The sequence below is a fragment of the Muntiacus reevesi genome, chromosome 12, assembly GCF_963930625.1.
Source record: "Muntiacus reevesi chromosome 12, mMunRee1.1, whole genome shotgun sequence".
NCBI classification, from domain to species: Eukaryota; Metazoa; Chordata; class Mammalia; order Artiodactyla; family Cervidae; genus Muntiacus; species Muntiacus reevesi.
Window position 1 is genome coordinate 77,019,277 of NC_089260.1, and position 24,201 is coordinate 77,043,477.

The 24,201-nt window shown below is 60.8% G+C and overlaps 4 protein-coding genes across 11 annotated transcripts; 3 read left to right on the forward strand and 1 right to left on the reverse strand.

The window, feature by feature from the left end:
- Positions 1-435: 435 nt before the first annotated feature.
- On the forward strand, positions 436-2,790 carry CYC1 (cytochrome c1). Its single transcript, XM_065902764.1, has 7 exons — positions 436-604; positions 1,156-1,355; positions 1,438-1,564; positions 1,650-1,807; positions 1,893-2,053; positions 2,284-2,384; positions 2,486-2,790. The coding sequence occupies exons 1-7, from the start codon at positions 476-478 to the stop codon at positions 2,588-2,590; spliced, it is 981 nt and encodes a 326-aa protein (XP_065758836.1). The 5' UTR covers positions 436-475; the 3' UTR covers positions 2,591-2,790.
- A 1,241-nt stretch (positions 2,791-4,031) lies between these two features.
- Positions 4,032-7,995, reverse strand: SHARPIN (SHANK associated RH domain interactor). 4 transcript variants are annotated; one of them, XM_065903415.1, is made up of 9 exons: positions 7,361-7,995; positions 6,900-7,074; positions 5,257-5,394; positions 5,040-5,178; positions 4,865-4,955; positions 4,634-4,787; positions 4,432-4,550; positions 4,221-4,349; positions 4,032-4,150 (listed from the first exon to the last, which is right to left on the reverse strand). In XM_065903415.1, exons 1-9 carry the CDS (start codon positions 7,556-7,558, stop codon positions 4,067-4,069), a joined length of 1,227 nt encoding a protein of 408 aa, XP_065759487.1. In that variant the 5' UTR covers positions 7,559-7,995; the 3' UTR covers positions 4,032-4,066. The 4 variants fall into 4 exon arrangements, with proteins under 4 accessions (XP_065759487.1, XP_065759486.1, XP_065759488.1 ...); XM_065903414.1 differs by having other exon boundaries at positions 5,040-5,181; positions 7,361-7,994; XM_065903416.1 differs by lacking the exon at positions 4,221-4,349 and having other exon boundaries at positions 5,040-5,181; positions 7,361-7,994.
- Positions 7,996-8,177: 182 nt separating this feature from the next.
- MAF1 (MAF1 homolog, negative regulator of RNA polymerase III) lies at positions 8,178-11,241 on the forward strand. Of its 2 annotated transcripts, XM_065903420.1 has the most exons (8): positions 8,181-8,562; positions 9,282-9,404; positions 9,508-9,636; positions 9,712-9,877; positions 10,008-10,129; positions 10,216-10,335; positions 10,496-10,633; positions 10,762-11,241. In XM_065903420.1, exons 2-8 carry the CDS (start codon positions 9,322-9,324, stop codon positions 10,781-10,783), a joined length of 780 nt encoding a protein of 259 aa, XP_065759492.1. In that variant the 5' UTR covers positions 8,181-8,562; positions 9,282-9,321; the 3' UTR covers positions 10,784-11,241. The 2 variants fall into 2 exon arrangements, with proteins under 2 accessions (XP_065759494.1, XP_065759492.1); XM_065903422.1 differs by lacking the exon at positions 10,496-10,633 and having other exon boundaries at positions 8,178-8,562.
- Positions 11,242-11,358: 117 nt separating this feature from the next.
- Positions 11,359-22,181, forward strand: WDR97 (WD repeat domain 97). 4 transcript variants are annotated; one of them, XM_065903412.1, is made up of 25 exons: positions 11,359-11,489; positions 11,658-11,788; positions 11,967-12,595; positions 12,834-12,955; positions 13,145-13,245; positions 13,432-13,850; positions 13,922-14,064; positions 14,149-14,385; positions 14,461-14,551; positions 14,726-14,858; positions 14,948-15,069; positions 15,328-15,388; positions 15,536-15,685; positions 15,757-15,987; positions 16,069-16,194; positions 16,274-16,357; positions 17,202-17,330; positions 17,422-17,631; positions 17,723-17,917; positions 18,007-18,204; positions 18,284-18,405; positions 18,475-18,637; positions 18,922-19,499; positions 19,596-19,657; positions 19,757-22,181. In XM_065903412.1, exons 1-25 carry the CDS (start codon positions 11,360-11,362, stop codon positions 19,957-19,959), a joined length of 4,770 nt encoding a protein of 1,589 aa, XP_065759484.1. In that variant the 5' UTR covers position 11,359; the 3' UTR covers positions 19,960-22,181. The 4 variants fall into 4 exon arrangements, with proteins under 4 accessions (XP_065759484.1, XP_065759481.1, XP_065759482.1 ...); XM_065903409.1 differs by having other exon boundaries at positions 13,145-13,850; XM_065903410.1 differs by having other exon boundaries at positions 13,145-13,850; positions 17,425-17,631.
- The last annotated feature ends 2,020 nt before the right edge of the window (positions 22,182-24,201 follow it).

The following is a 24,201-nucleotide window of genomic DNA, read 5'->3' on the forward strand; positions in this document are numbered from 1 at the left end:
TGGTTAGGCTAACAGCCCTGGACAAGCTGTGTAGGCTTGGCAAGTGGGGTCTTCCAGGGGGTCATCAGACTGGTTAAATAATGGCAATTCTTTGCAATGAAGGTATTCTTCCACCGGTCCAGGTCGGGAAATATTGTTGGACGAAAGCGTGCAATAAAGCGGTGGATTCCAGGTTCGGGGCGTCTAGGCATAGCCGCGCCGCACAGCTGATCCTCGGAGAGACCAGCGGCGGGACTAGGGTAATCAAATAGTTGGGCGTTGTCACGGCAACAGAGAGACGCAACGTGGATTTGAACAACCGCTGGTTTCCACAACGACTGGAGTAGCAAGGCGATGCGGTGCACCGCCCTGATGTACAGAACCCGCCGCCGCCCTCGCCCCGCCCCCTCACACGCCTCCCGGCTATCGCGAGGTTTAATATCCTTTGCCGCCGCAGAGGCCGACGGGAGCGGTGGCCGCGCTGAAGAGGGCCAAGATGGCGGCGGCGGCGGCTACGCTTCGCGGGGCAATGGTGGGCCCGCGGGGCGCGGGGCTGCCGGGAGCGCGGGCCCGAGGTCTGCTGTGTGGTGCGCTGCCCGGACAGCTCCCACTGCGGACACCCCAGGTGAGCTCTGACCCTGAACCTGGCCGCCGAGCGGCCCCGCATCCCGCTGAAGGTCACCGCGGGGAGGCTCCCGGCGCGGGCTTGACAGCGCGGGAGCGTCCTCCGCACCTGGGCCCCCGCCCCGGCCGGACCCCCGCCGCCTGCGGACCTTGGGCGCCTGGGAACAGGACTGGCCTCTACCCCTCCGAGCAGCACAAGCGCTTGGTGCCGAGCGTGGGGGGCGGCGGGGCTGGGGGCTTCCCCGGGGGTCGCGCCGAGGCCCGCTCTGGTCCCGGCCTCTCGGACTGGGCCCGCGTCCTGAAGTGACCTCAGCCTGACCTCGGCAGCTGCTTGTGACCTTGGCCTGTCCCCGCACCCTTGCTCACTTCGGCCTGATTCCAGGCCCAGGATCCAAGAGCACGCCTCACATCCCCTCCTCGAGGACGGAGCGGGTCGAGGGGTCCGCGGCGGGGAGGGCAGTGGCGCGAGGTGGCCGGAGCTGGGTTCATGAGACTCAGATCCCCAGGTAGGACTGGGTGTGTTCTGAAAAGCGCTGAGCGGGATTCTTGCAGGCAGTGTCCTTGTCAACATCGAAGTCTGGCCTGTCCCGGGGCCGGAAAGTGATTCTGTCAGCGCTGGGCATGCTGGCGGCAGGGGGTGCAGGGCTGGCAGTGGCTCTGCATTCTGCCGTCAGTGCTAGTGATCTGGAGCTGCACCCTCCCAGCTATCCGTGGTCCCACCGTGGCCTCCTCTCCTCCCTGGATCACACCAGGTGTGTGGCTGGCTGGGGGAGTTTATGGGTGGACCGGGTGGGGTGGAATCCTTGGCACCCCTGACCCCTTCTCTCTCTCCAGCATCCGGAGGGGTTTCCAGGTGTACAAGCAGGTGTGCTCCTCCTGCCACAGCATGGACTACGTGGCCTACCGCCACCTGGTGGGCGTGTGCTACACAGAGGATGAAGCCAAGGCACTGGCTGAGGAGGTGGGCACCCAGCATGCAGAGGACCCAAGGATTGGGGTTCCTGCTGTGCTGGACAGCAGGGTTGTGATGGGGCTCTTGGTGGCAGGTGGAGGTTCAGGACGGCCCCAATGAGGATGGGGAGATGTTCATGCGCCCAGGGAAGCTGTCTGACTACTTCCCCAAACCATACCCCAACCCTGAGGCTGCACGGGCAGCCAACAATGGAGCACTGCCCCCTGACCTCAGCTACATTGTGCGAGCTAGGTAAGAGGCTGCCTGCAGGGTGGTGTGGGGAGTGGGGAAGGCCCACCTCACACCAGAGGCTGAGGATACCCCGATCTGGTCCCAGGCACGGTGGTGAGGACTACGTCTTTTCCTTGCTCACGGGCTACTGTGAGCCACCCACTGGGGTGTCGCTGCGAGAAGGCCTCTACTTCAATCCTTATTTTGCTGGCCAGGCAATTGGCATGGCCCCTCCAATCTACAATGAGGTCTTGGAGTTTGATGATGGTGAGAGGTCCCCACCCTGGGGATGGGCAGGCTGGGTCCTGTTTTCCCTGTTTTCTTGCCCCAAGAGGTCCTGCACCTTCCTTGGTTTGGGGCACTATATATGTGGGAGGAGACTCATGGGGCATCTTCATGCCATCTATGTACTGGAGGTGGGGGTTGGGTCTCATCCCTTTGAAGCTTTTGGCAGGGACCCCCTCGGACAGCCCTTAGACCACTTGTTGTTGACCCAGGCACCCCAGCTACCATGTCCCAGGTAGCCAAGGACGTGTGTACTTTCCTGCGCTGGGCAGCTGAACCAGAACACGACCATCGCAAACGCATGGGGCTCAAGGTGAAGGGGCTGGGCCGAGGGGCGTGGTGAGCCTGGGGACAGGCTGGGAGCTGAGCAGGGGTCCTTTCTGCCTCCCTCCTCTGAGCCTGCCTCATCCCCAGATGCTGCTGATGATGGGCTTGCTTCTGCCCCTGGTCTACGCCATGAAGCGGCATAAGTGGTCAGTCCTGAAGAGCCGAAAGCTGGCCTATCGGCCGCCCAAGTGACCCTACCCAATGTCTATTTGCTGTCCTGAGCTTCAGAGTCCTCAAGCCTGGGAGCCACACTGGGCCTGTTGAGGTCTCAGGTGGCCCTCCTGGCCCAGCCCCTCTTCCTCTGGGACAAGAGGAGGAGGGGCAGGAGCTGGGGCTCCAGCTCCAGTTTTGTTCAGCACCCACTGTGGAAATAAATTAAGTTTCTCAACACACTTACCTGAACTATTGTGTGATGGGAGTACAGGTTTGCAGGGGACTCTGGGCTTCTCAGGTATTGTTAGTGGTAAAGGACCCACCAGATGAGGGTTCAGTTCCTGGGTTGGGGAGACCCCCTGGAGAAGGGCATGGCAACCTACTCCAGTATTGCCTGGAAAATCCCACGGACAGAGGACCCTGGCGGGCTATAGTCCATGGGGCCATAAGAATCAGACACAACTGAAAGAACTTAGTGTGTGTACGCGCGCGCGCACACACACACACGCGCGCGCATACACACAATGGGACTGGGACCCTTGCCCTGAGCGCTCCTGGGGGTGTCCAGTGTAGTATGGTCAGGATTGCCCAGCACAGACTGTTGGCTGAGAGTCCAGTCAGCACTGAATATAGGACAGAAAGCAGAGAACTAGAAAACAGCAACATTAATTAAAGTGGTGAGTACTTGGTCACAGGTGAAGAGGGGGGCCCTGCTGCAGTAACGAGTCAGTGAAACCACTTGACTTTCATCCTGAGGGCAGCAGGGAGCCCTGGTGCATATCAACCAGGGATAGGCTGGCCTCAAGTAGGAGCTGCAGGAGTTGATCCTAGGACTGGGGGTGGCTGGGAGCGGTGGGCAGCTCTCAGCCCTGCCAAGGCAGCAGAGAGGCAGGCAGAGGTCATTGGAAGGAGCTCCTGGTCTCTTGGCTGGGCAGCTGGAGGTGCTTGCTGTAAACAGGATGGTCCCCATCTCTGAAGGGATGGCCCCTCCTGGCAGTTCACAGGGCAGCTGGGAGTGGCCAGGTTTACACAGCCATGGACCTGTCAGTAGGCAAAGGGCCAGGGCGGTGCTTCTTGGCAGTGGTCTGTGGCCCTGGCCCAGGGCTTTTTGCTTCAGAGCTTTTCTTGTCCCCAAGCAGGGAGTGTGAGGGGCGGCAGGGTGGGAGCAGCCTACAGGAGAGGCAGCCAGGGTGGGGAGGGTGAGTGCCGAGAGGAGGGCAGGGTGTGTATCCGAAGGGCCAGCCCAGGGGTCAGCAGACGCGGGGGGGGGGGGGGGGGGAGCTGCCCACCCTTGGCACCTGGGGAATCGGTGCCAGGCCCCTGCGCCTTGGGACTTCCATTCCAAGTGTGCTCTTTGGTAGCCTCCTGGGCTCCACTGGGAAGGCCCCACCCATCCAAGACTGCCAGGGTTCCTCTCAGAGAGCTCTCTGCCCTCCATCCTCCCAGGCTGCAGGAAGGCACAGTGAAAGGGCACATGGCCGGCTCAGAAGTGTCTTTAATGACCCCAGTGAGCAATCAGCAGAGGTTTCCTGAGAGGTTCAGGAGGGGGTCCAGGGACCTTGGGCCTGGAAGGGAAGGGCCATCCTCTCTCCGTGTGACCTGGAAGGAGGGAAAGATGGGTCATTCTGCTTGTTCTGTCCCGTCCCCTCCCTGCCTCTGCTGCTGGTACCTTTGGGAGCTGCTGGGTGGAGGCTGTGGGAAGGGGGTCCCAAGCACAGGGCCTCTGGGTGCTGCACATCTCACAGCCGGGGCGGCCTGGGGCGTTGATGAAGGTGCACGAAGGGCAGGGCCAGCCGGGCTGGGGAGGCGAGCACACGGTTGCTGCTCACCCACTTTTAATGCCTACAGTGCGAAGGCCACCCTGCCCAGTCCCTGCTCACCTGAAGGGGGCTAGGCAGGCTAGAGTTGGCTGGCTGAGGGGTTGGGGGCAGCCCCAATGACTGCGAGAACAGGCGGCCTAGTTCCCCATCCACCTTCTGGGGGCGTTGAGGACTGTGTCCTGCAACAAAGGCGGTGAGACTCGGGACCATGGTGGGCTGCACTCCCTCCACCTTCCTCATCCTGCCCCAATCAAGGACTGACCTGGGGCTTCTCGGGGAGCTGAGAGCAGGTAGAGGAAAGCAGGGTCTCCGTCCCGCCGGACCCCATAGAAAGCAAGGCTGTGTTCAGGGACACACAGGCACCTCCCGATGACCCAGCGCTGCACGGCTGGTGGGAAGCCGAACTCTGAGAACACCTGGGGCCAGAGTGTCGGAGTGTCACCCAGGCCACCTCCTGCCACCCCCACCCGAGTTCCCCAGACCACATGCTCGCCTGCTCCTGGAGGGCCCTGATGGTGCAGTGGGGGTGAACCTGCAGTGAGACATGGGCAGAGGATGCAGCGTCTTCAACTGTGACCTGGAGCCTGGGCCAGAATGGAGGTCACAGGTAAGGACAGGGGACCTGAGAGGCCTGGGGGTCAGGGTGAGAAAGAGGGCCCAGGCCTTACCTGATGGGGCCAGGAGGAAAGCAGGCCTCTTGGAGCTGGACCCTGAGGGCCACACGATGCTGTGCCAGGATGGCTGCTGCTTGGGCTGCTCCCTTCTCATCCCCACCCTCTACAGCCTGGGTCAGGCGCCCTGCCAGCTCTTCTGCAGGGGAAGAGAGAGCCATCGCAGCCCCACACTGGCTGCTTCCGCCCAGCCCCTCCAGCCACCTGCCTTTACCTTTCTCCATCAAGTCTCCAGGGCTCCAAGGAAGATCCACCTTGGGTTGGGGGGCCTTGGGTGTGGGCACTTCAAGGGTACTGGGCGGGGAGACAGGGTGCGTTTCTGGGCCTAGGGCTGGGGGCAAGCTGTCACTGCCTAGGAGGAAAGATGTGGGGTGGGCTGGTGGTCTGAGATCTGGCCTCCCACGGAGTACACACCCAGGTCTCTGCCCTCTCACCTCAGGCTTCCAGTACTTTTGTCTCCTCCCTCCTCACCTCAGCCCATGCCAGGGCCCTGCCTTGGCCACATTTCAAACCAGACCTTGGCCCAGTCTTGGCCCTTGCACACCCCAGAGATCCCTGTTGACTCCACTCAGAGTTACACTTGGCTCTTTCTTGGGCTCTGGAGTTCTTCTGGCCTCCTTTGCTGCCCAGTCCCACCTGCAGCCCTCCTCCACAGGGGCCAGGCCACTTCTCTTGGCCTGTAAAAGCCCTCTCAGCCAGCCAGGAGGCTCCCTGGGCCTCACAGCAGAACCAGCAGAGGTCTCTAGGAGTCCTGCAGTCAAGGTGGCCTCCTTTCAGGGAACTCCAATGTCTCTCCTGGCTCTGCCATCAGCACAGGGCACTCTGGGCTGCTCCCATTTCAAACAAGCCCTCTCCACCTGGTGCTTGCCTTGAGCATGCCACCAGCTCTCCTTCTTACCTCCTACTTGACGCCCTGCCCATGTGGTGCAGATACAGCTCCTTTGCCTCAATATTCTGAGCTGTCTGCCCATTGAGCTAAGCAGGGCTCCCGAGCACCCGGCACCAGGTCTGCCTGGAATCTCGAAGGCCTTGAAGGAGTGCTTACTACAGGCACAGAATACACGCGTGGTGAACCAACCAACCAATGAATGCATGAGAGAAAAGTGCCTTTCTCCCTCTGCAGATGCTGCTGTCTGGACCTCTCTTCCATCTCACTGTGTGCTTTTTGCTCACCAGCTCAGCTGTAGCATCTGTGAACTCCTTCCCAGATGCACTGGCTGCCTGCCGGACCCTCCTCTTGTTTCAGTCTCCTAGTGACCTTGGTTGACCTTTTCTACCCCCAACTTTTCCTCTTCAGAACCCCAGCTCCTCCTACCTCCTTTCCCTCCTACATGTTTTAAGAACCTGACCACTTCTTTGCCCTTCCAAACAGGCCCTCGGCAGTGTCTGTTCCTTCCAGCTTCTCAACCATTAACTTTTGCATTCAAACCTCCAAGAAATCCAGCCAATTCCTCTCCTAAGCATCTCTGGAAACATCCTTCCTCCCTCCAGCCCTGTCTGCATCACCCATACGAATGCAAAGGTTCACCAGTCTTCAGAAGCTTGAATCTGAGCCTGTCACTCTTCCACTATCTTCCATGCTTCTGAAAGTCTGTCTTCTCACCCCAGTCCTGAGGGCCTGTGTATGCTGCCCAACCACACCTGTCTGGCACTGCAGGCTCTAGCCATTCGGTCTCTGTTCCTTTTCTCTACTTCCTCACTCCTGGGAGTGCTCCCAGAACCCCAGTAGTGGGCTAGAGGGGCTCAGCTTTCCCAACTACTCCCCCCATCCAAGCCTGGGGGGTTGGGGCTACTTCTGCCCTCTTGCAGAACACACAGTGGCCCTGGCCTGGTGAATCTTCACTCCAGGGCACTGACCATTCTGTCCTTCCATGGTAGCATCTCGGACTAGGGCTGCCCACCGCTGAGCTTCCTGAGGGTTGGCGAAGTGCAGGTTGAGAGTCCCAGGCCCTCCCGGTGGAGGCTGCAGCTCATGCTGGCAGGGGCCTCGGACTGTGTAGGAGACTGACTCCAAGGGCCACTCCAGACTGACCTGAGGAGAGGGAGAGTTCAGGTTCAGTGCGTTCTCCAGCACATACTGCATGATAATCAAAGGAATACGAGGTAACGTTTGTCGATTACTTACAACGTCCTAAGCCTTTTACTCGTGTTACTTTATGAAACCCTCACAGTAATCCTACAAAGGAAGTACTAGCATCATCCCCATTTTACAGACAAGGAAACAGAAGCAAGGAAAAGATAACAGCACGCGGCTAGCAAACGGGAGTGTGGCTTCAGGCTCAGAGGCCAGGCCGCGCGCCACCGCCGGCCCCACTCACCGCCCCGGGGCCCGCGCCCAGCATCTCCAGCCGGAAGCGCCCTGGTCGCTCGGGGTCCGCACTCAGTTGCAGCTTCCGCAGCTGGGCCTCCACGTCCAGGCCGGCGCCCAGCGGCCTTACCGCGGCATGCACGGCCAGCAGCACTGCGGCGGAGCCGGAGTCCGAGCCCGCGGCCGAGCCGCCCGCCGGCGGCGCCATCTCCGGTCCGGCCCCCGCACTGCCCCCCCGAGCCCGCTTCCGTGGATTTGGGTCGTTGAACGCCTACACCGGCCAGAAACTGTAACCACGAGCCTGGGGTTCCGGGCGCTGCCCGAGCGTCGGAGCCTTCTGCCGCTCCCGCTTCGCCAACGATGGCACTTCCCCCGAAGGTCTCCCGACACAAGCGGGTGAGGCTGGGCTTGCAGGCCTGTACTCCAGGCAGAGCGTCAGAGACGCCAGCACCGGCCACGACTGGAAGGCCCTAAAGGCTCGGGTTGGGGCTGAGCTCGGCGGTCCTTGTGAACCCAGCATCTGGCTCCCAAGCCCGAACGCTGCTCCGGAGCCCCTTCTGGGCCGCAGCCCACCTCCCGCCGCTCACCCGGTTGCCGCGGCCCACCCACACCTCACTAGTCCACTGCCCCTCCGGGGACCGGGGAAGCCACTGGGGGCGGAGCCGCGAGGGCCGCGGCCAATGAGCGCTAGGGTGGGAGGCGGGTTCGCACGGCCGAGAAGATGACTGACAGGGGTCATACCCAGTAGGGGCGGACATCGGGACTGAACGGCGGATGCCGCCCCCAATGACTGTGCGAGCTCCCGGTTCCAACCGGCTGGAGCGGGCCATTCAGACGCGTGGGGCCGGGCCTGGCAGACGCTTGTTGTTGTCCGGCTCGGGGAGGCAGAGGTCGTTTGCTCGCTTGTTCGGGCCCTCTGTGGCGGTCGGCGGACAGGTCGGTCGCGATAGTAGGGCACCGTGCAGGGGCGAGGCTATGTCGCGGTGGCAGCCCGCCGGGGCCGGCAGGGCCGGGAGTAACGGGACGTCGCCGCGGAGCTTCTTCCCCCGGATACAGTGCGGCCCGAGCGGAGGCCGCGGCGTCTCCGCCCGTTCTTGAGGAGCCGGCGCCGCGCGAGGCCCACCCCGCCTTCTCAGCCCATCCACGCCCACCACGCCCATCGACCTGACCCTGCCGAGTCTGGCCCGGCTCGATTGAGCGCGGCGCAAGCAGGTAGGTGTACGCCCTGTGCCCGGCGGCGATCCGGGCTGTCCGGACTACAGTGCCCAGTGGGCTTCGCGCCGGCGCGCATGCGCGCACCCTGGGGCGCACGGCCGCCTGGGACGCGTAGTTCCTGCGCCCCGGTTGGGGTTTTCCTCGGGACCCGGCGGACGCTGGAGCGCCCTAGCGGCCTGTGTGGCCGACACTCCGGGAGCCTCGGGGCCTCTCTCCGCCCTCTCATACTTTTGAAGGAAACCGGAGGAGCTCATGGGTTTCCTGTCTCCCTCACTAGAAAGCCGTCTGTAGAACAGGGAAGAGCGCCGCGTCCAGGTGACGGCAGAGCCGAGCCCCAGACGTCCTGGTTCCTTACCGGGAACGGGTTTTCACTCTGGCCGGAGGGGAACTGCAGGAGTCACGCCCCTTCGCGGACTCCCAGGGCCCTCCTCGGTGGGATGGAGAGTGTTGAGGGAGAGACTAACCGAGCATCCCCGGGGTTAGCAGGATCCCCAGTGGGTCCCCCATCCTGGCCGAAGAACTCCTGTGAGGTGCAGGAGGTGTAGCTGAGCTGGGCCTAGACTTGCCGATCTTACCGTCTCACCTGCCAGTGCTGAAGGGCTGGAAGCAGGTTTCAGGAGGGGCTCAAGTTGTTCACAGCAGCGCCTCTTACTGCGAGGAGGGCTGAAAGTGGAACCCCACGGGCCAGATTCCCATGGACTGATCTTGGTCCTCAGGCAGCACTAGCCTCTGGAGCACAGACCCCTCCCCGAGGACATGAAGCTGTTGGAGAACTCCAGCTTCGAGGCCATCAACTCGCAGCTGACCGTGGAGACAGGAGATGCACATATCATTGGCAGGTGAGGTTGTGGCTCTGGGGGCTGGCCTCTTGGAGGCCACTCTGCACTGGTTCTGGTTGAGCTCGGGAGGTGGCATGCTCCACAGTCCTGCCTGCGTCTCTAGGATTGAGAGCTACTCGTGTAAGATGGCAGGTGACGACAAGCACATGTTCAAGCAGTTCTGCCAGGAGGGCCAGCCACATGTGCTGGAGGCACTGTCCCCACCCCAGACCTCGGGCCTCAGCCCCAGCAGGTGAGCAGGGGCAGGGCCTGCCTACGGGGGACTGGCGAGTGGGCCAGCACTGGGCTGACACTTGTCTCTGTGCAGACTGAGTAAGAGCCAAGGTGGCGAGGATGAGGGCCCCCTCAGCGACAAGTGCAGCCGCAAGACCCTCTTCTACCTGATTGCCACACTCAATGAGTCCTTCCGGCCGGACTACGACTTCAGCACAGCCCGCAGCCATGAGTTCAGCCGGGAGCCCAGCCTTAGCTGGGTGAGGGTGGGGTCGGGGAAGGGACCTGCAGGCCCACAGCCATCCCAGGTGTCCTCCCTAACTTAGCATGCTCAGCCCGGTTCATTCCTGTTTCCCGCCTCCTTGTCAGCCCCGACTGTGACCATCCTAGGTGGTGAACGCAGTCAACTGCAGCCTGTTCTCGGCCGTTCGGGAGGACTTCAAGGCCCTGAAGCCGCAACTGTGGAACGCGGTGGATGAGGAGATCTGCCTGGCTGAATGTGACATCTACAGGTGGGCCTACGTCCCTGCACGGGGCAGGGGTCCTGGGTCTCCGTGACACTGGGATTTCACACCATATCTCATCCCCCACTCCCCAGCTACAACCCAGACTTGGACTCGGACCCTTTCGGGGAAGATGGCAGCCTCTGGTCCTTCAACTACTTCTTCTACAACAAGCGGCTAAAACGGATTGTTTTCTTCAGCTGCCGCTCTATCAGGTTGGCTGACAGGTTGTCTCCCTCCGTCCCCTACCTCCCCGTTTGGCCTACACACCTTTTCCCCACCCCATTCCTAATTTTCTCCTTCTTGGACATCCTCCCTGGAGTCAGCAGTAGGCTGAGGGCAGGTGATTTTAAGACTGGTCTCCCCTCCCCTCAGTGGATCCACCTACACTCCCTCGGAAGCAGGCAACGAGCTGGACATGGAGCTCGGGGAGGAAGAAGAGGAGGAGGAAGAGAGTGGAGGTGGAGGCAGCGAGGGTGGGCCCGAGGAGACAGGCGCTGTGGAGGAGGACAGGTGCGGGGCCGCCCAGCAGCCTCCCTCCATGGCCCTGGGGCGGGCGGGGTAGGGTGGGGCCGGGCCCGCCTCTGCCTGGGCTCCTGGGTGTGGGCTCCTCAGCTCACTGCTTGCCACCCTTTGTGCAGGGTCCCGGTGATCTGTATGTGAAGAGGAGAAACAGAGGCCCTAGCTTCACCCAGCTTCGAACAGTGCCCGGACCTGCCCACTTGAGGGCCCAGGTCCCAGCGCTGCCACAGCACCAGCCCACCCCAGGCCATGCCTGCCTAGCCCTTGGCTCTAGCCTGTGGCTGTCCACTCACCCCCACAGGCTGCTACTGCCCACACTATGGCTGGACTAGACAGCACAGGGCCTGGTGGGAAGAGCCACTGCCCTGCTCACACGAACTGACACAGGCAGGGGCAGCTGGACTGCAGAGTTTATTTTTGTATTTTGTGTGGGATCAGGCCTGGGCCTTCACACTCCAGCCTAAAGGGCCGGAGACCCAGCAAGTGGTCCCAGGGGTCATCTGCCCACTTGTACCCCCCACCTTGCCCATTGGGCAGCGTGCACTGAGTGTCACTTTGCTGCAGCTGGTTTGTTTCCAATAAAAGTTTCTGTGACTTAGTGTGGACCTAGACTCACGAGGTGGGGCGGGGCCTGCGTCAAGGGCGGGGCCTGCTGCGGCTGGTATCCTAGCAACGGTCTTATGGGCGGTTGAGCCGCCTGGACCCGCCCGTTTTGAAATGGAGTCGGAAGTGTTGGGTGCAAGCAACCCCTCTACAGTAGAAGGCGACCACCTGATTCTAGACCAAGACCCATATGAGGCTGACATCTACGAAGTCCCGGACCCGGGGTTCCTCAAGGAAGAGAGGGGTGAGGTGGCCTGGGCTGACTGAGGCCCAGGTTCTGTCCTTGGGGAACGCAGCACTCCCTGGGCAGTCTCCTAACTGGGCAGGGCTCCTAGGAGGGCCCTTGACTGCCCAGGACCTCCAGAGTTAGGGGCCCAAGACCACACTGACAGCTTCCACTGCCGGTTCGCAGGGTCATCATTTTCGGAGCCGGCCCCACAGCTTTTTACCAACAACTCCCGGTGGCAGAACATGGCTCTGAGTGCCCGTGCCCGCCAGCTGTGGCTGCTCCTGCGCACAGGCCTGCAGACCGTTGTGGAAAAGGTGCGGCTCGGCCGTGGCATCTGTGTCAAGGCCTCTTTCCTGACCTGGCTCTTCCCCTAGAGGTCCCCAGTAGGATCCCAGCCGGGGTCCTCTTGGCACCCCTAGACAGGTGCCCTGCCTACCCCCAACCCCTGGCCCCCACCAAGTTCACTGCAGTCTTGTTGATCCTGGCCCATAGGAAAAGAGAGCTGAGCTGCACGTGGCGCGCTTAACGCACGGGCTGGAACCCCTGCGGCGCCTGGAGGTGGCAGCTGGGCTGTGTTCGGTGGCACAGGACCCTGTGGGCAGACGCTTCGTGGTGCTGGATGGTGCAGGCTGCCTGCACCTGCACAGAGAGGATGGCTGGGCACAAGAGAAGCTGCTGGCTCCAGTTGCACTTACAGGGCTAGTGGCGGTGCTGGGCCCGCTGGGCACTGTGGGCCGCTTTGTGGGCTGGGGCCCAGTGGGGCTGGCCATACTAAGGTTTGACCTTAGCCTACTGTGGCTGAGTAAGCCAGGGGAGCGCAGGGTGCCAGGCCGCGAGCCCATCTGCTGCCTGCCGGTGCCAGATCCCAGGCTGCTGCTGGTGGCGGAGGCAGGCAGAAGCCTGGTGCTCTGGAAGTTCCGTTCAGGGGGCCGCTGCCTGGTTCCCCACGGGTCACCTCTGCAGCTACCACCAAGCATCTCGGGTGCACTTGCGCGTCTGGCTCTGGGGCCTCGGGCTCCCCATCACGACCCATGCTGCTTCGCAGCCTATGGCTCAGCTGTGCTCACCTTTGATCTGCAAACCTGGGCTCTCACAGATGTGCGTCGGAATCTGCACAAAACGTGAGGGGGGTCCAGGGACGGGTGAGGGAGGGCGGAAATCATGAGGTGAGGCTGAGACGGAAATCCAGTGCAGAGATGCAGGTGGGCGAATGTGCGTGCACACACACGGCAGTCCACACACACACACACACACACACACACACACACACACACACACATTGCAGTTCTGAGTCCACCTGGACACACACACACACACACGGCAGTTCTGAGTCCACCCGGCCTCCCTGTCACTCCTCAGCACTATCTTTGACCTGGCGTACTGTAGAGAGGTAGAGGCCATGGTGACAGCTTCCCGGGACAGCACGGTGAAAGTGTGGGAGGCTGACTGGCAGATCCGGATGGTGTTCGTGGGACACAGAGGTACGCTGGGCCACGGTGGCTCCTGAAGCTTGGTCTCCCTCCACCCTGGGGATGGCCCTCTGCCTTCAAGAGCCCCTGGCACAGAATGTCTGCTGCTTCCTTGCTTGTCCACCCTGGCCGCGACCCTGACCCAAGGCTCCCCTTTCCTCAGTCCCTGGGACGCAGGAGTGACACACGCACCTCCCGCAGGCCCAGTGACCGCGGTGGCCGTGCTCCCGAACACGGCCCTGCTGGTGTCGGCTTCACAGGACGGGACGCTGCGCACGTGGGACCTGCAGGCAGCGGCGCAGGTGGGTGAGGTGGCGCTCACCTGCTGGGGCCGCGGCATGCCGACGGAGAGTGTGAGCCGTCTGCTGGCACCCGCCGGCCTGGGCTGGCCCTTGCTCTCCTTGGGGGCCCGCAGTGTGGGGCTGTGGCGTGCGCGGGAGCTCTACTCGCCATTGGCGCAGCTGTCTGCGCCGGTGCTCCACCTGCAGTTGGCGCCGGCGCTGCCCAAGCCCACCGCCCCGCACGCGGCGCTGCCCGCGCGCCTGGTGTGCGCCTGCGCCGACGGCTCGGTCTACCTGGTGTCGGTCTCCGGCGGACGCACCGTGAGCGCGCTTCTGCTGGAGCCTGAGGACTGCGCGGCCGCCGTGGCCTACTGCCTGCCTCGCGAGGTGCTGTGGGTGCTGACGCGCACCGGACACCTGCTGTGTGCCAATGCAGCACGCTCCCCAATGCGGGTGCTGCACCGCCTGTGCCCGCCGCCGCCGCCTGCGCCCCAACCCTGCTGCCTGCACCTCTACAGCCACCTCACGGACCCCGCCAGCGCGTTCACCAACTGGGAGACAGTGTGCCAGTACAAGGGCGAGCTGTGCCGCAGCGACGTGGCCTGGGCCTGGAAGGACAAGAACCGGTGGGTGCCGCAGCCAGCCGGGGTTGGGCAAGGCAACCAGACCCGTGCCAACGGGCTGTGGTCGCCAATAGGTACCTGCCCGTGGTGGGGCACACTGATGGCACCCTGTCCGTACTCGAGTTGCGCTCCTCGAAGACAGTCTTCCGGACGGAAGCACACAGCCCAGGGCCCGTCACTGCCATCGCGTCCACCTGGAGCAGCATCGTGTCCTCTGGTCGGTACCTCTCCCCCTCCCCCGCCACGCCGCCGGGGACTCCTTCCCTCCCCAGAGGCGCCACCATGGCTCCCGCCCGCACAGGGGGAGACCTGACAGTGAAGATGTGGCACGTCTTCCCCTACGCCGAGGAGAGCCTGAGCCCCTTGCGCACCTTCTGCTGCTGCCACCCAGCGGTGGTGCTCTGCGCCCTCGGCAACCGCGTCACCGTGGGCTTCGAGGACCCGAACAGCGCCACCTACGGCTTGGTGCAGTTTGGCCTGGGCAGCAGCCCTCGCTATGATCACCGGCCCCAGGACGACCCTACGGACCACATCACTGGTGAGGGGGCAGGGCCGAGGGGAAGCCCAGGCCTCCAGATGGCTCTGGCCCCTAAAACTGAGTTCCGGCCCCCAGGCCTGTGCTGCTGCCCCACGCTCAAGCTGTATGCCTGTTCCAGCCTGGACCACACCATCCGCATCTGGACAGCGGAGAACAAGCTGCTGCGGTGGGCTGGGGAGGGGTGGGGGCGGGGAGCAGCTGCCTGGGTTTCCCACCTCTGCCCTACCAGAGCTGGGCAGCTGGAGGGAGTGCAGGGGTGGCCGGGGACTTGCCTCTGCTCCTGCCTTGGTATTCTACACAGAGAAGCAGGGCTGGACTCCCACTTTGAACCTCCCTCCAGGCTCCTACATCTGAACGGTGCCCCTCAGGCCCTGACCTTCTGCAGCAACAATGGGGACCTGGTCCTGGCGCTGGGCTCCCGCCTCTGCCTGCTGGACCACAGACTCTACCTGCCCACATCTTACCTGCTTAAGGTGTGCAGTGAACACAGGTGGGCGGGGCAGGGCTGCTGTGAGCAGATGAGCCGCCAAGGCCAGGGCTCCAGGCTCCTTTCCCTGTTCAGAAGCTGTGCCAAGAGGTCCCTGATGGGGTGAATGACCCTCCACTGCCGCTGGCCAGCCAGGAGTCACTGACCTCAGCCCAGCTACAGAGGCTTGCCAACCTGCATGGGGCGGCCAGCCTCAGGTCTGCTGAGAGGCCTGGCTGAACTGTCCCAGAGGCCCCCACCCGGCTCCCCTGGGTCAGGGCCTGGCCATATGCCCCCACAGGAGACCCCAGAGCTCCCAGGCCCCTCGGCCACTCACCGCAAGCCCATCCCAGTCCTGCTCATTCGTGGTTGCCCACCAGGGGCCTAGCCGCCCCGCCTGGGGCCCCGGCCCAGCCTCTGCCCTACACCACTGGCAATGCCGCCTGTGTCCCACCTCTGCCCCTCTCTGTCTGCAGCACAGCCTGGTGTTTCATCCGTCGCCAGACCACAGCTCCCCAGCAGCCAGTGTCGGAGGAGGTGGGGTGGCTCCCGGTGCCCCCCCAGCCCCCAAGCTCAGGACCCTCCTGTTCGGTCCCTGGGGCAGGCCTAGGGTCCCTACACCTGTCTGGGTGGCACATGACAAGGCTCAAGGAAGAGTGAGCTGACCCCTGACCCCCACCCCAGGACTTGGAAGTCCTGGTTGCCCGGAACCAAGACCTTCAGCAATTGAGACTGGGGCTGGAGAGCCCGGCAGCCCGGCCCCAGCTGACTTGGCAGCAGCGCCAGCAGGCCTTTGATAACTACCTACATCTGATCTACGGCCCGGGCATGCTGGTGAGCGTGGGGCCTCCCCGGACCTCCTTGTGCCCTGGGCCTCTGACCTGCCCGTGTGCCCTGCCCCCCAGGGTATGGATTCTGAAGCAGAGCCCCAGCAGCAGTGGGGCACGGTGGCCCTTGCAGTGGAGAGAGAGACCTGGGACCCAAGTGCCCAGCCCAGAGATGGCCCTGCTCTCGGGGGCACTGAAGCCCCACCACTGCAGGACATGGGGACCCTGGGCAGGCGCTTTGCCTGCCCTCCCCGAGTCCCCTTGCCTCTCCCACCCACCTACCGGAGGGTGCACAGCAGAGCATCCCAGGTGAGGCCCCCCACTCCTCCCACCCCTGCCCTCACCTCATGATTCCCGCCCCCCACCCTCTGACTCCTCCTTCCGACCCAGCTACTGGCCCTGTCCTCCCTGAGCTGCGAGCTGGGCCTCGGTCTGGACCTGCAGCTGCAGCGGGACCGGCTCAGCGAGAAGCCTCTGGCCTGGGATCCTCCGACTCCCGACCTGGGGCAGAGCAGGGTGAGGACCTGGTGGGAGAGGCTGCCCCGGGGGCGGAGCTGCAGGGACACTGGAGCCCAGGCCTCTGTCCCCCACCCAGACCTCCCTGCTGCTGCAGAGGCGGCCCCAGGAGCTGCTCTCCAACTGCAGGGGCTTCTTCCCTGCCACCATCCATCCTTACAAGGTGAGAGCCCCAGGCTGTGCTAGGGGCGCCTTCCTCCACAGGGCGCCCTTCTTGGGGACCCCATCTTCCCCTGGCTGCGCACCTTTGTGCCAACTCTGCCTTGAGAGCCAGGCCCACCCGCACCCCCCACCCCCAGCCCAGTTTCACAGCTGTTGCTCGCACTCTGGGAACCAGCTGCCAGAGGGCCAGGACGCTGGACCAGGCCCTAGGGAGGCCAGAGCCTCTGCCGCCTGCCCTGCCTGCAACCGCTCCCAGCGAGTGTTGGGGGCGGGGCCTCTGGACTGAGCGTGGGAGACCGTCGTCCTGCCCCTAGGGGAGTGGAGCCGCCTCCCCACTCTGCCCCTCCCCCTGTGCCCAGACAGACCCAGCTGCTCTCCGACACTCGCGTCTGGCATTCCCCACTGAACCTTCTAGCTGCTACTCCATCTACCCAAGCCTCCAGTATGCCCCCAGGGGCTCCTACTGCCCCCCTCCCTTTTTTACTTCTTGGCTGCTGTGCGTGGCTTGTAGAATCTTAGTTCCCTGACCAGGGATTGAACCCTGGCCCCGGGCAGTGAGAGGGAAGTCCCTCCTATCGCCCTGGGCTGATCCGGTGCAGAACTTGTGGGTGTCAGGGCTCCCAAAGGCTAGCTTCACCTGGACTTCCCGTCTCGGCCACCACAGCGGACAGTACTCTGCTTGCCCTTCTCCCTGACTCTGGGAGGTTCTATCTTCCTGACTGGGGTCGTGAACAGGGCTGTGAGCCTGGCTCAGCTCCCGGACATGGAGCCGGTGCCGGCTAGGGTGGTCTCTGGGGTAGGTAGAGTTCAGGCTCTCAGCCCGGCCCACTGTGCCCCGCCCGCAGTACTGGCGGTGGCCCATCCGCTTCCCGGGCTACGTGCCCAATTCGGTGGTGCTGCAGCAGATGTGGTCGCCCGAGGAGGTCAGCGGCCTTGGAGCCCTGGGCGTGCTCTCGGGCAGCCACAAGAGCAAGGTGAGGCAAGCGCCGTGGTGGGGTCTGCGGGAGGGCGGGCCCCCTCCCCCTTCGCTGGCCCGCGGCCAGGGCCTGACTCTCACCTCTGCAGCAGCACGGGGGCCAGGACGACCTGTGGCTGGTGCGGGGCATCAGGCGGCGCCGCACCAAGCAACAGCAGCAGAAGCTGATCCAGTGGCTGAGGGACGAGGAGGACAAGGACGAGGAGGAGCCGGACCTGGACTGGGCCTTGGAGCCCCCGAGTCCCCCGCATAGGCTGCCCTCTGACCCGCTGCTGGTGCCCATGAGGCCGCAGGCACTGGTAGGCGTCAGAGGCTGGGCTGGGTGGCGGCGCAGGGGCAGCCTAGGGAGGCAGGGTCTGTAGCTGCTGCTGCTGCTGCTGCTGCCCCTAGAGCGCCAAGGACCCTATCTTGAGCCTCAAGGGCGCCCATGAGGACACCACCGGGACCGAGACCTACCTTCACCGCCCCCAGTTCCACTATGCGCAGTTGCTCTGGGAGCAGCACTACGGGCGTCTGCCGAAGTTTCTGCAGTTCTTCGTTGAGCAGAATTGGTTCAAAAAGCTCTTCCCCATCTTCACCCTTCAGGTTCGGGGGAGTCTCGGAAGCACGGACTCGGGGGTGGGAGCAGGGAGGCTGGAGCACCAGGGGTGACAACAGGGGGCGGGGCTCGGCAGGCCTACCCCGAGATGGGCACGGTGGAGGGCCTGGCCTCCGCGTTCATGGACCTACTGGAGGAGGCCTCCTGGGCCGACCGTGTACACGTGCTGCGTGCGCTGCTGCGGCTGCTACCGGACCTCAGCAGAGAGTTTTGTAGCCGGCTGCAGGGCACCCTCCTGCGCTTGCTCAACCTGGAGCAGCCCCCCAGCCTGCAGGTGAGTGCCTTGCCCCGGGCCGGCCCCGCCCCGCCCCGCCCCAGGTGTGGGGCACCGATCTCTCTCCACCTGTGCTCAGGACCGGGTCCAGAAGCAGTTTGTGATGCTGGCGCTGCAGCTGCTCCTGGCATGCTCCCTGGAGTCCCGAGAGGTGGTGCTGGAGCTGATGTCCTACTTCCTCTACTCGCCAGCCCCCTGCCGGTGAGTCCTGCTCCAGCTGGCCCTCCCCTCTGTGGGAGGCCACCCACAAACCTCCCACACCTGCCCCAGGCCAGAGCTCAAGAAGCTGCTGGACGGACTCGGCCTTCAGGACCCGCAGGGCTTCCTGTTCAAGGAGATGATGACCTGGGTCCAGGGCCCAGACCCTGAGTCCAAGGCCACACTGCGCAGGCGCTGCTGCCAGAAGCTGGAGGAGATGATCCAGCAGCTGCAGGTCTAGGCAGGCAGGGTGGGGGCAGGGCCAGGTGGCCAGCCCATGGAGCCTCTTGTCTTCTCCCCAGGCTTTCCCCAAGTCCGGGGGTGGGGGGGTGGTGAGGAATGGGGGGAGGGAGCCAGGCGAGGCCAGCAGGCTCCTCTCCCTACTCCCACTCTGTGCCTCCTCTGTCCTCCCCTACCCTGTCCCCATCTCCCAGATCTTCCTACCTGCCCAGGAGGAGGGGACGGTGGGGTCTCTGCCTTGGACCCTGGTGCACCCTCCCTTGACTGCCTCTCCTGCAGATGGAGACCATGCAGCTGTCTGTAGCCAAGTTGTCAGAGGTGCTGCCCAAGGTCTCAGAGACCTCAGGACTTCACCCCACTTCTAAGAAGGCCCTGTCGCAGATCTCGATGCTCTCTGGGGCAGCAGGTCACATCTCTGTGACATCCTCCAACGTCTCCCAGACACCCTCTCTGGTGATCTCACCAGGGGTTTCAGACTTGACCACCCTGGAGCCCCAGGCCCAGCAGATGCTGGCACAGCCGCACTTGGCGAGGACCTATCGTGCGCTGTCAGAGACCCTGACGTGCTTCTGCCTCCAGCCTGAGGTCTTCTTGCGGTCCTCCGCACCTGCCATACTGCCCCATGAGATGCTGCCTCGTGAGATGCCGCCCTGTGAGATGCTGCCTCTGGCGCAGATGGTCTGGTCACAGTCCAAAATGCTGGACCTGGGGCCCATTGATGCACTCAACTTCTTTTGCGAGCAGCAGCGCATTCGGCAGCAGGGGCCCCTGCCCGAGGAGCCCTACAGCCCACCCCCAGGCTCTCCCCCGCCCCCGCAGGTCCGTGGCATGGTGCTGCCACAGTCCCCGGATCCCCGGTGAGTAGGCCACAGGCTCCGGGGTGAGGCTGGGGCAAAGCCTGTTTGGGGTGGCTGAGGCGCTAGCTCAGCCAAGCCCACCTCCCCACCCGACAGGCACAACCGCATCCTCCGGCTTCAGGAGGCTAGGGTCCAGAGGCCGCCCAAGAGACTGAGGGGTGAGTGGGGTCAGGGATGGAAATCAGACGCCGGCCCAGCCCAGTTCCCGCCGAGCATCCGCCCCACACCACGGTCTCACCATCCTGGTGGCCCCCCAGGCCAAATGTCGTCCCAGCTCTCGGCAAACCACTCCCTGGACCGAACCATCCACAGACTGAAGCTGCCACTGCCTCGGGTGGAACTGCAGCCTTTCCCCCCAGACTGGCCCAGGTCCACCCGTCCGCTGCCGCCACGGCTCCTGCAGCCTGCCCTGCAGCGCTACTTTCTGCCAGATGACACCAACCCTGACAGCTACCGCTAACCCAGCGAGTGGCCCTGGCCCGGCCCTGACTCCCCCTTCCCTCCAACATGGAGTCAAGACACGGCTCTCCAGCCAGCTGTTTGCCCCAGCTAAGGCTCAGGGCTGGAATAAAGTCCAGAGGCCATAACCCACACACTGGATGCCACCTTCACCTTTGGGGGCCACTGAGGTGGGTAGGGGGTCTGGTGTGTGGTGAACCTGCTGGTGGCCAGTTGCACGTGTGAGGCATGTGTAGGGGCCTGGTGGGATCTGGGGTGGGACAGGATCTGGGCTGGGGTCAGCACATGTTGAGCAGTGTTCCTGGTGGGGGTGCGTTTGTCTGCCCAGAGAAGGAACCCACAGCACAGGCATGTTCCTGCTCAGGCACTCAGCCAACCTTTCCTTGTTAGTTACTGGGGTCAGGATGGGCAGGAGATACCAACAGGTGGGCCAGGGAGAGGGGAAGGTCTGGGTGGTGGCAGGTATGTGTGGGAGAACCTGTAGTCGTTCGATGCAGATGAAACCAGGAATGGTCGGAGCTTTGCTACCTCTAGGCTGGAAAGGAGAAGACTGATGAAGGGGCCCTGCATGTTTTTCCCACAAAGCAGTAAAGGGATAGTGTGTCCTCTGGATCTTTCCCCTCAGTCACCAGGGGACGGACCTTGTCTGGGAAGTGCAGGGTCTCAGGGCCTCAGCCTTCTGCACTGCCATGACCTCACAGGGCCCTGCCCCAGCCCCCACCGGGCCCACGTGTGCACTGGCTGTCAGGACGCTTGTGTGAAGGGCCAGTGCTAGCTCTTCACGTCCTGCTGCTGGGAGGCCTGAGCAACGACTTCCTTCCTGCACTGTCAGCCTCTGACTTTTGACATTCCTTCTCAATGGTTCTGTGGTTAAAATTGGCTGCTCACACCTTCCCCCCAAACCCCTACCTGTATGGGGTCTTGTTATGGGGCTTCTGCTGGCCAGCACTTGGATGTTTTTCAGTACATGATGTTCCTTGGGGGCTCAGACAGCAAAGAATCTGCCTGCAATGCAGGAGACCCCGGTTCAGTCCCTGGGTTGGGACGATCCCCTGGAGAAGTGAATGGCTATCCACTCTAGTACACTTGCCTGGAGAATTCCATGGACAGAGGAGCCTAGCAGGCCACAATCCATAGGATCGAAAAGAGTCGGACACAATTGAGTGACTAACACTTTCACTTTTGGGCTTCCCTAGTGGCTCAGATGGGAAAGAATCTCCCCACAATGTGGGAGACCTGGGTTTGATCCCTGGGTTGGGAAGATCCCCTGAAGAAGGGAGTGGCCACTCACTCCAGTATTCTTGCCTGGAGAATTCTATAGGCAGAAGAGCCTGGCAGGCTACAGTCCATTGGGTTACAAAGAGTCATACACAACTGAAAGACTAACACATAGACACACATGATGTTTTTATAAAGCGGAACTGCGCCCCCTAAAAAAAGGATTGGGAGGCCCATGGTAGCCTGCTTCTACTGGTTCAAATTATGGTTCAAATTATAGAAGCAATAAATGCTTTAAAAAATACAAACATGGGAATTCTGATGGTCCACTGGCTAGGACTCTGCTCTCTTACTGCCAAGGGTAAGGGTTCAATCCCTGGTAAAGGAACTAAGATCACACAAGCCGTGCAGTACGGCCCAAAATTAAACAGTTAAACGTCGATTTTGTGATATGTATATTACAACTATTTACAAAAGTGAATACACCACAAACCATGGAATTTAGATGGATGATCTGTTATGGTATGTTGATTTTCTCTCATGTGTGTTAGTCACTCGGTAGGACACTCAGTCTTATCTGACACTGCCACTCCATGGACCATAGCTCACTAGGCTCCTCTGTCCATGGAACTCCATGTTGAATTATCTCTCAACACATAACCAGATGGAACTAGGCCTGCCCCTGATGCACAGGAAGCCCACCTGCGAACACTGGGTTGTGGCAGAGGGTGTAGGGTTCGGGCAGTTGCCCATCAGGGAGAACAGGCAGCTCACGTTCAAAAGATCCGAGCTCCTCAAGGCTTTCAGGGGAAGGTTTTAAAGACAGCGTGAGGAAGAACGTCATGGGTTTCATGATTACGTTGCACACAGTTCTCTGACTGGTTGATAGCGAGGTAACCGGGTGGGGTCACTGCAGGCAGCCTTATCAATTTTCAGGTTCCAGTCGGTCTGGGGACTAAGTGCTGGTGGTCAGCATGCAGTTAACTTCTTCCACCAGCAGGGGGTTTTGGTCTGTCCCCCTAGGAAGGCCCTACAGAGTCCTGTTTGATTTCAAATAAAGCTATTTTAAAAAACACACAGAAACCTCCTTGAAGGGGCTTCCACTGACCAAACTGAGGACAACTTGAGGATCAAGATAATGACAGTAAAGTATTCTATTTCTTTGAATAAACTAGGAATACATGTGTCTTCTTTGATATAAATAGGTAAAGAGAAAGCTCTTTTCCCTACAATAAATGATAAAATTAGAAAACAGCCACTTGGCAACCATCATTAGTTATTACTAACTAATTCAGAGAAAAAAACAATACATGCAAAAACTAGGGCGCGAAATTTATTTGAGAAACAGTGTGTTCACACAGCCTCAAAGTATCCCCCCATAAAATACTTATTAAATGCCAAAAGAAAAATAGTAACTTGACAGGGAAGAAGCTTGGGCCACTCCACTTTAATCAAGTGATCAAGACAAGCCTCTCCAACAGACCAAAGCCATGCTACCCAATTAGACAGGAAGAAAAGAACCCAGCATCTCCTCCAGAACACTCCTGCCAGAAAGATACAACCTGAGTCTAGTCAGGAGGCAACCAGACACATACAGATTGAGGAACGTGCTACACAGCGGCTGGCTGGGGGTCTGTGTCAAGGGCATGAAGAGTTGTTCCTGTCTGAAGGGCACGAGAGGTGATACACAGGTACTGGGCTAACTGGGGTTATCTGGGAATCTGACTGAGGTCTCTGGGTCAACGCTATATGGGGTTTCCTGTAACTTTGAAATCACTTCCAAAGACTTCAGATCTTTTAATTCATCTTAGGAATAGTTAAAGCTCCCAACTGGTGATTCTAAAGGAAATCAACCCTGAATATTCATTGGAAGGACTGATACTGAAGCGGAAGCTCCAATACTTTGACCATCTGAAGCAGGGAGCCAACTCACTGGAAAATACCCTGATGCTGGGAAAGATTGAGGGCAGGAGAAGGGGGCAACAGAGGATGAGATGGTTAGATAGTAACACTGAGTCAGTGGACAGAAGTTTGAGCAAACTCCAGGAGATGGTGGAGAAGAGGGAAGCCTGGTGTCCATGGAGTAACAGAGTCAGACATGACTTAGCGAGTGAACCTGGTGATTTCTATAAGCACTTCCTTGAATCATTCAAAGCATGGGTCCTGAAGGTGCACATTTTTGTCTCAGTCAAAAGTACCCACCAGAGGGCATCATTTATCTAGATTATCCATGATACTTTAATTCCACATCTTGAGGAATTTTCAACTCTTCTGCCTAGGATCTGTGTGGTTGCCTTGGAGAGGCAGCACTTCGTTGGATTCGTCCACCCTCTTCCTCAGTTTCCAGGAGACTTTCAGGAAAATTGAGGTTGAGATTGAGGCTATGGAGTCTCTTCCTATTGGTCTAAGGCTCCTGCACCTTCTGACCTGCTGACTTAAGGGGCACACTGTTATCTGCAACTGGCTATCCTGGGCGCTACGGCCCCTCGAGGCTTCGTCCTAGCCCTTAGTGTGAAACAAAAATAATATCCACCTATTAAGGGGCATGTAGCTGTGGAAAAGTAATGCACATAACAAATAACTCATGAGTTAGGTAACAAATGGGGGGAAACCCCTACATGAGAAAAGAAAGGTCTCCAATTAGTGACCCAAGCTTCTACCTTAAGACAATAGAAAAAGAACAGCAAATTAAGCCTGAAGTAAGCAGAAGAAAGGAAAAAGGCCAAAGTAGAAATCAATAAACTTGAAAAAGAAAGCAATAAAAATAAATTAATCCAAAAGGCGGTTCTTTAAGATCAATAAAACAGACAAACCCCTGGCAAGACAAAAGGAGAAGACACGAATTACCAATATAAAGGATGAGAGAGGTGACACCACGACAGAGTATACACACAGTAAAAGGATAAGGAAATATTATGAAAAACTTTATGACAATTAACAATTTAGATGAAATGGACTAATTAAAAGAGGCAAACTACCAAATGTAACCCAAGAAGAAAAGGACAACTTGAATGGCCATATTTCT

Excerpts from the sequence above, each read along its gene's own strand:
- WDR97 (XM_065903409.1), top strand. The coding sequence starts at position 11,360 with ATGGAGTCGGAAGTGTTGGGTGCAAGCAACCCCTCTACAGTAGAAGGC. Across the intron at positions 14,859-14,947 it reads CCACATCTTACCTGCTTAAG|AAGCTGTGCCAAGAGGTCCC; the intron begins GTGTGCAGTGAA and ends TTCCCTGTTCAG. Across the intron at positions 15,070-15,327 it reads CATGGGGCGGCCAGCCTCAG|CACAGCCTGGTGTTTCATCC; the intron begins GTCTGCTGAGAG and ends CTCTGTCTGCAG.
- SHARPIN (XM_065903414.1), bottom strand. The coding sequence starts at position 7,558 with ATGGCGCCGCCGGCGGGCGGCTCGGCCGCGGGCTCGGACTCCGGCTCC. Across the intron at positions 4,350-4,431 it reads GCCTGCCTAGCCCCCTTCAG|CCCGGCTGGCCCTGCCCTTC; the intron begins GTGAGCAGGGAC and ends TCGCCTCCCCAG. Across the intron at positions 4,151-4,220 it reads CCACCCAGCAGCTCCCAAAG|GTCACACGGAGAGAGGATGG; the intron begins GTACCAGCAGCA and ends CCCTCCTTCCAG.
- MAF1 (XM_065903420.1), top strand. The coding sequence starts at position 9,322 with ATGAAGCTGTTGGAGAACTCCAGCTTCGAGGCCATCAACTCGCAGCTG. Across the intron at positions 9,405-9,507 it reads GATGCACATATCATTGGCAG|GATTGAGAGCTACTCGTGTA; the intron begins GTGAGGTTGTGG and ends CTGCGTCTCTAG. Across the intron at positions 9,637-9,711 it reads TCGGGCCTCAGCCCCAGCAG|ACTGAGTAAGAGCCAAGGTG; the intron begins GTGAGCAGGGGC and ends GTCTCTGTGCAG.
- CYC1 (XM_065902764.1), top strand. The coding sequence starts at position 476 with ATGGCGGCGGCGGCGGCTACGCTTCGCGGGGCAATGGTGGGCCCGCGG. Across the intron at positions 605-1,155 it reads TCCCACTGCGGACACCCCAG|GCAGTGTCCTTGTCAACATC; the intron begins GTGAGCTCTGAC and ends GGATTCTTGCAG. Across the intron at positions 2,385-2,485 it reads GCAAACGCATGGGGCTCAAG|ATGCTGCTGATGATGGGCTT; the intron begins GTGAAGGGGCTG and ends CCTCATCCCCAG.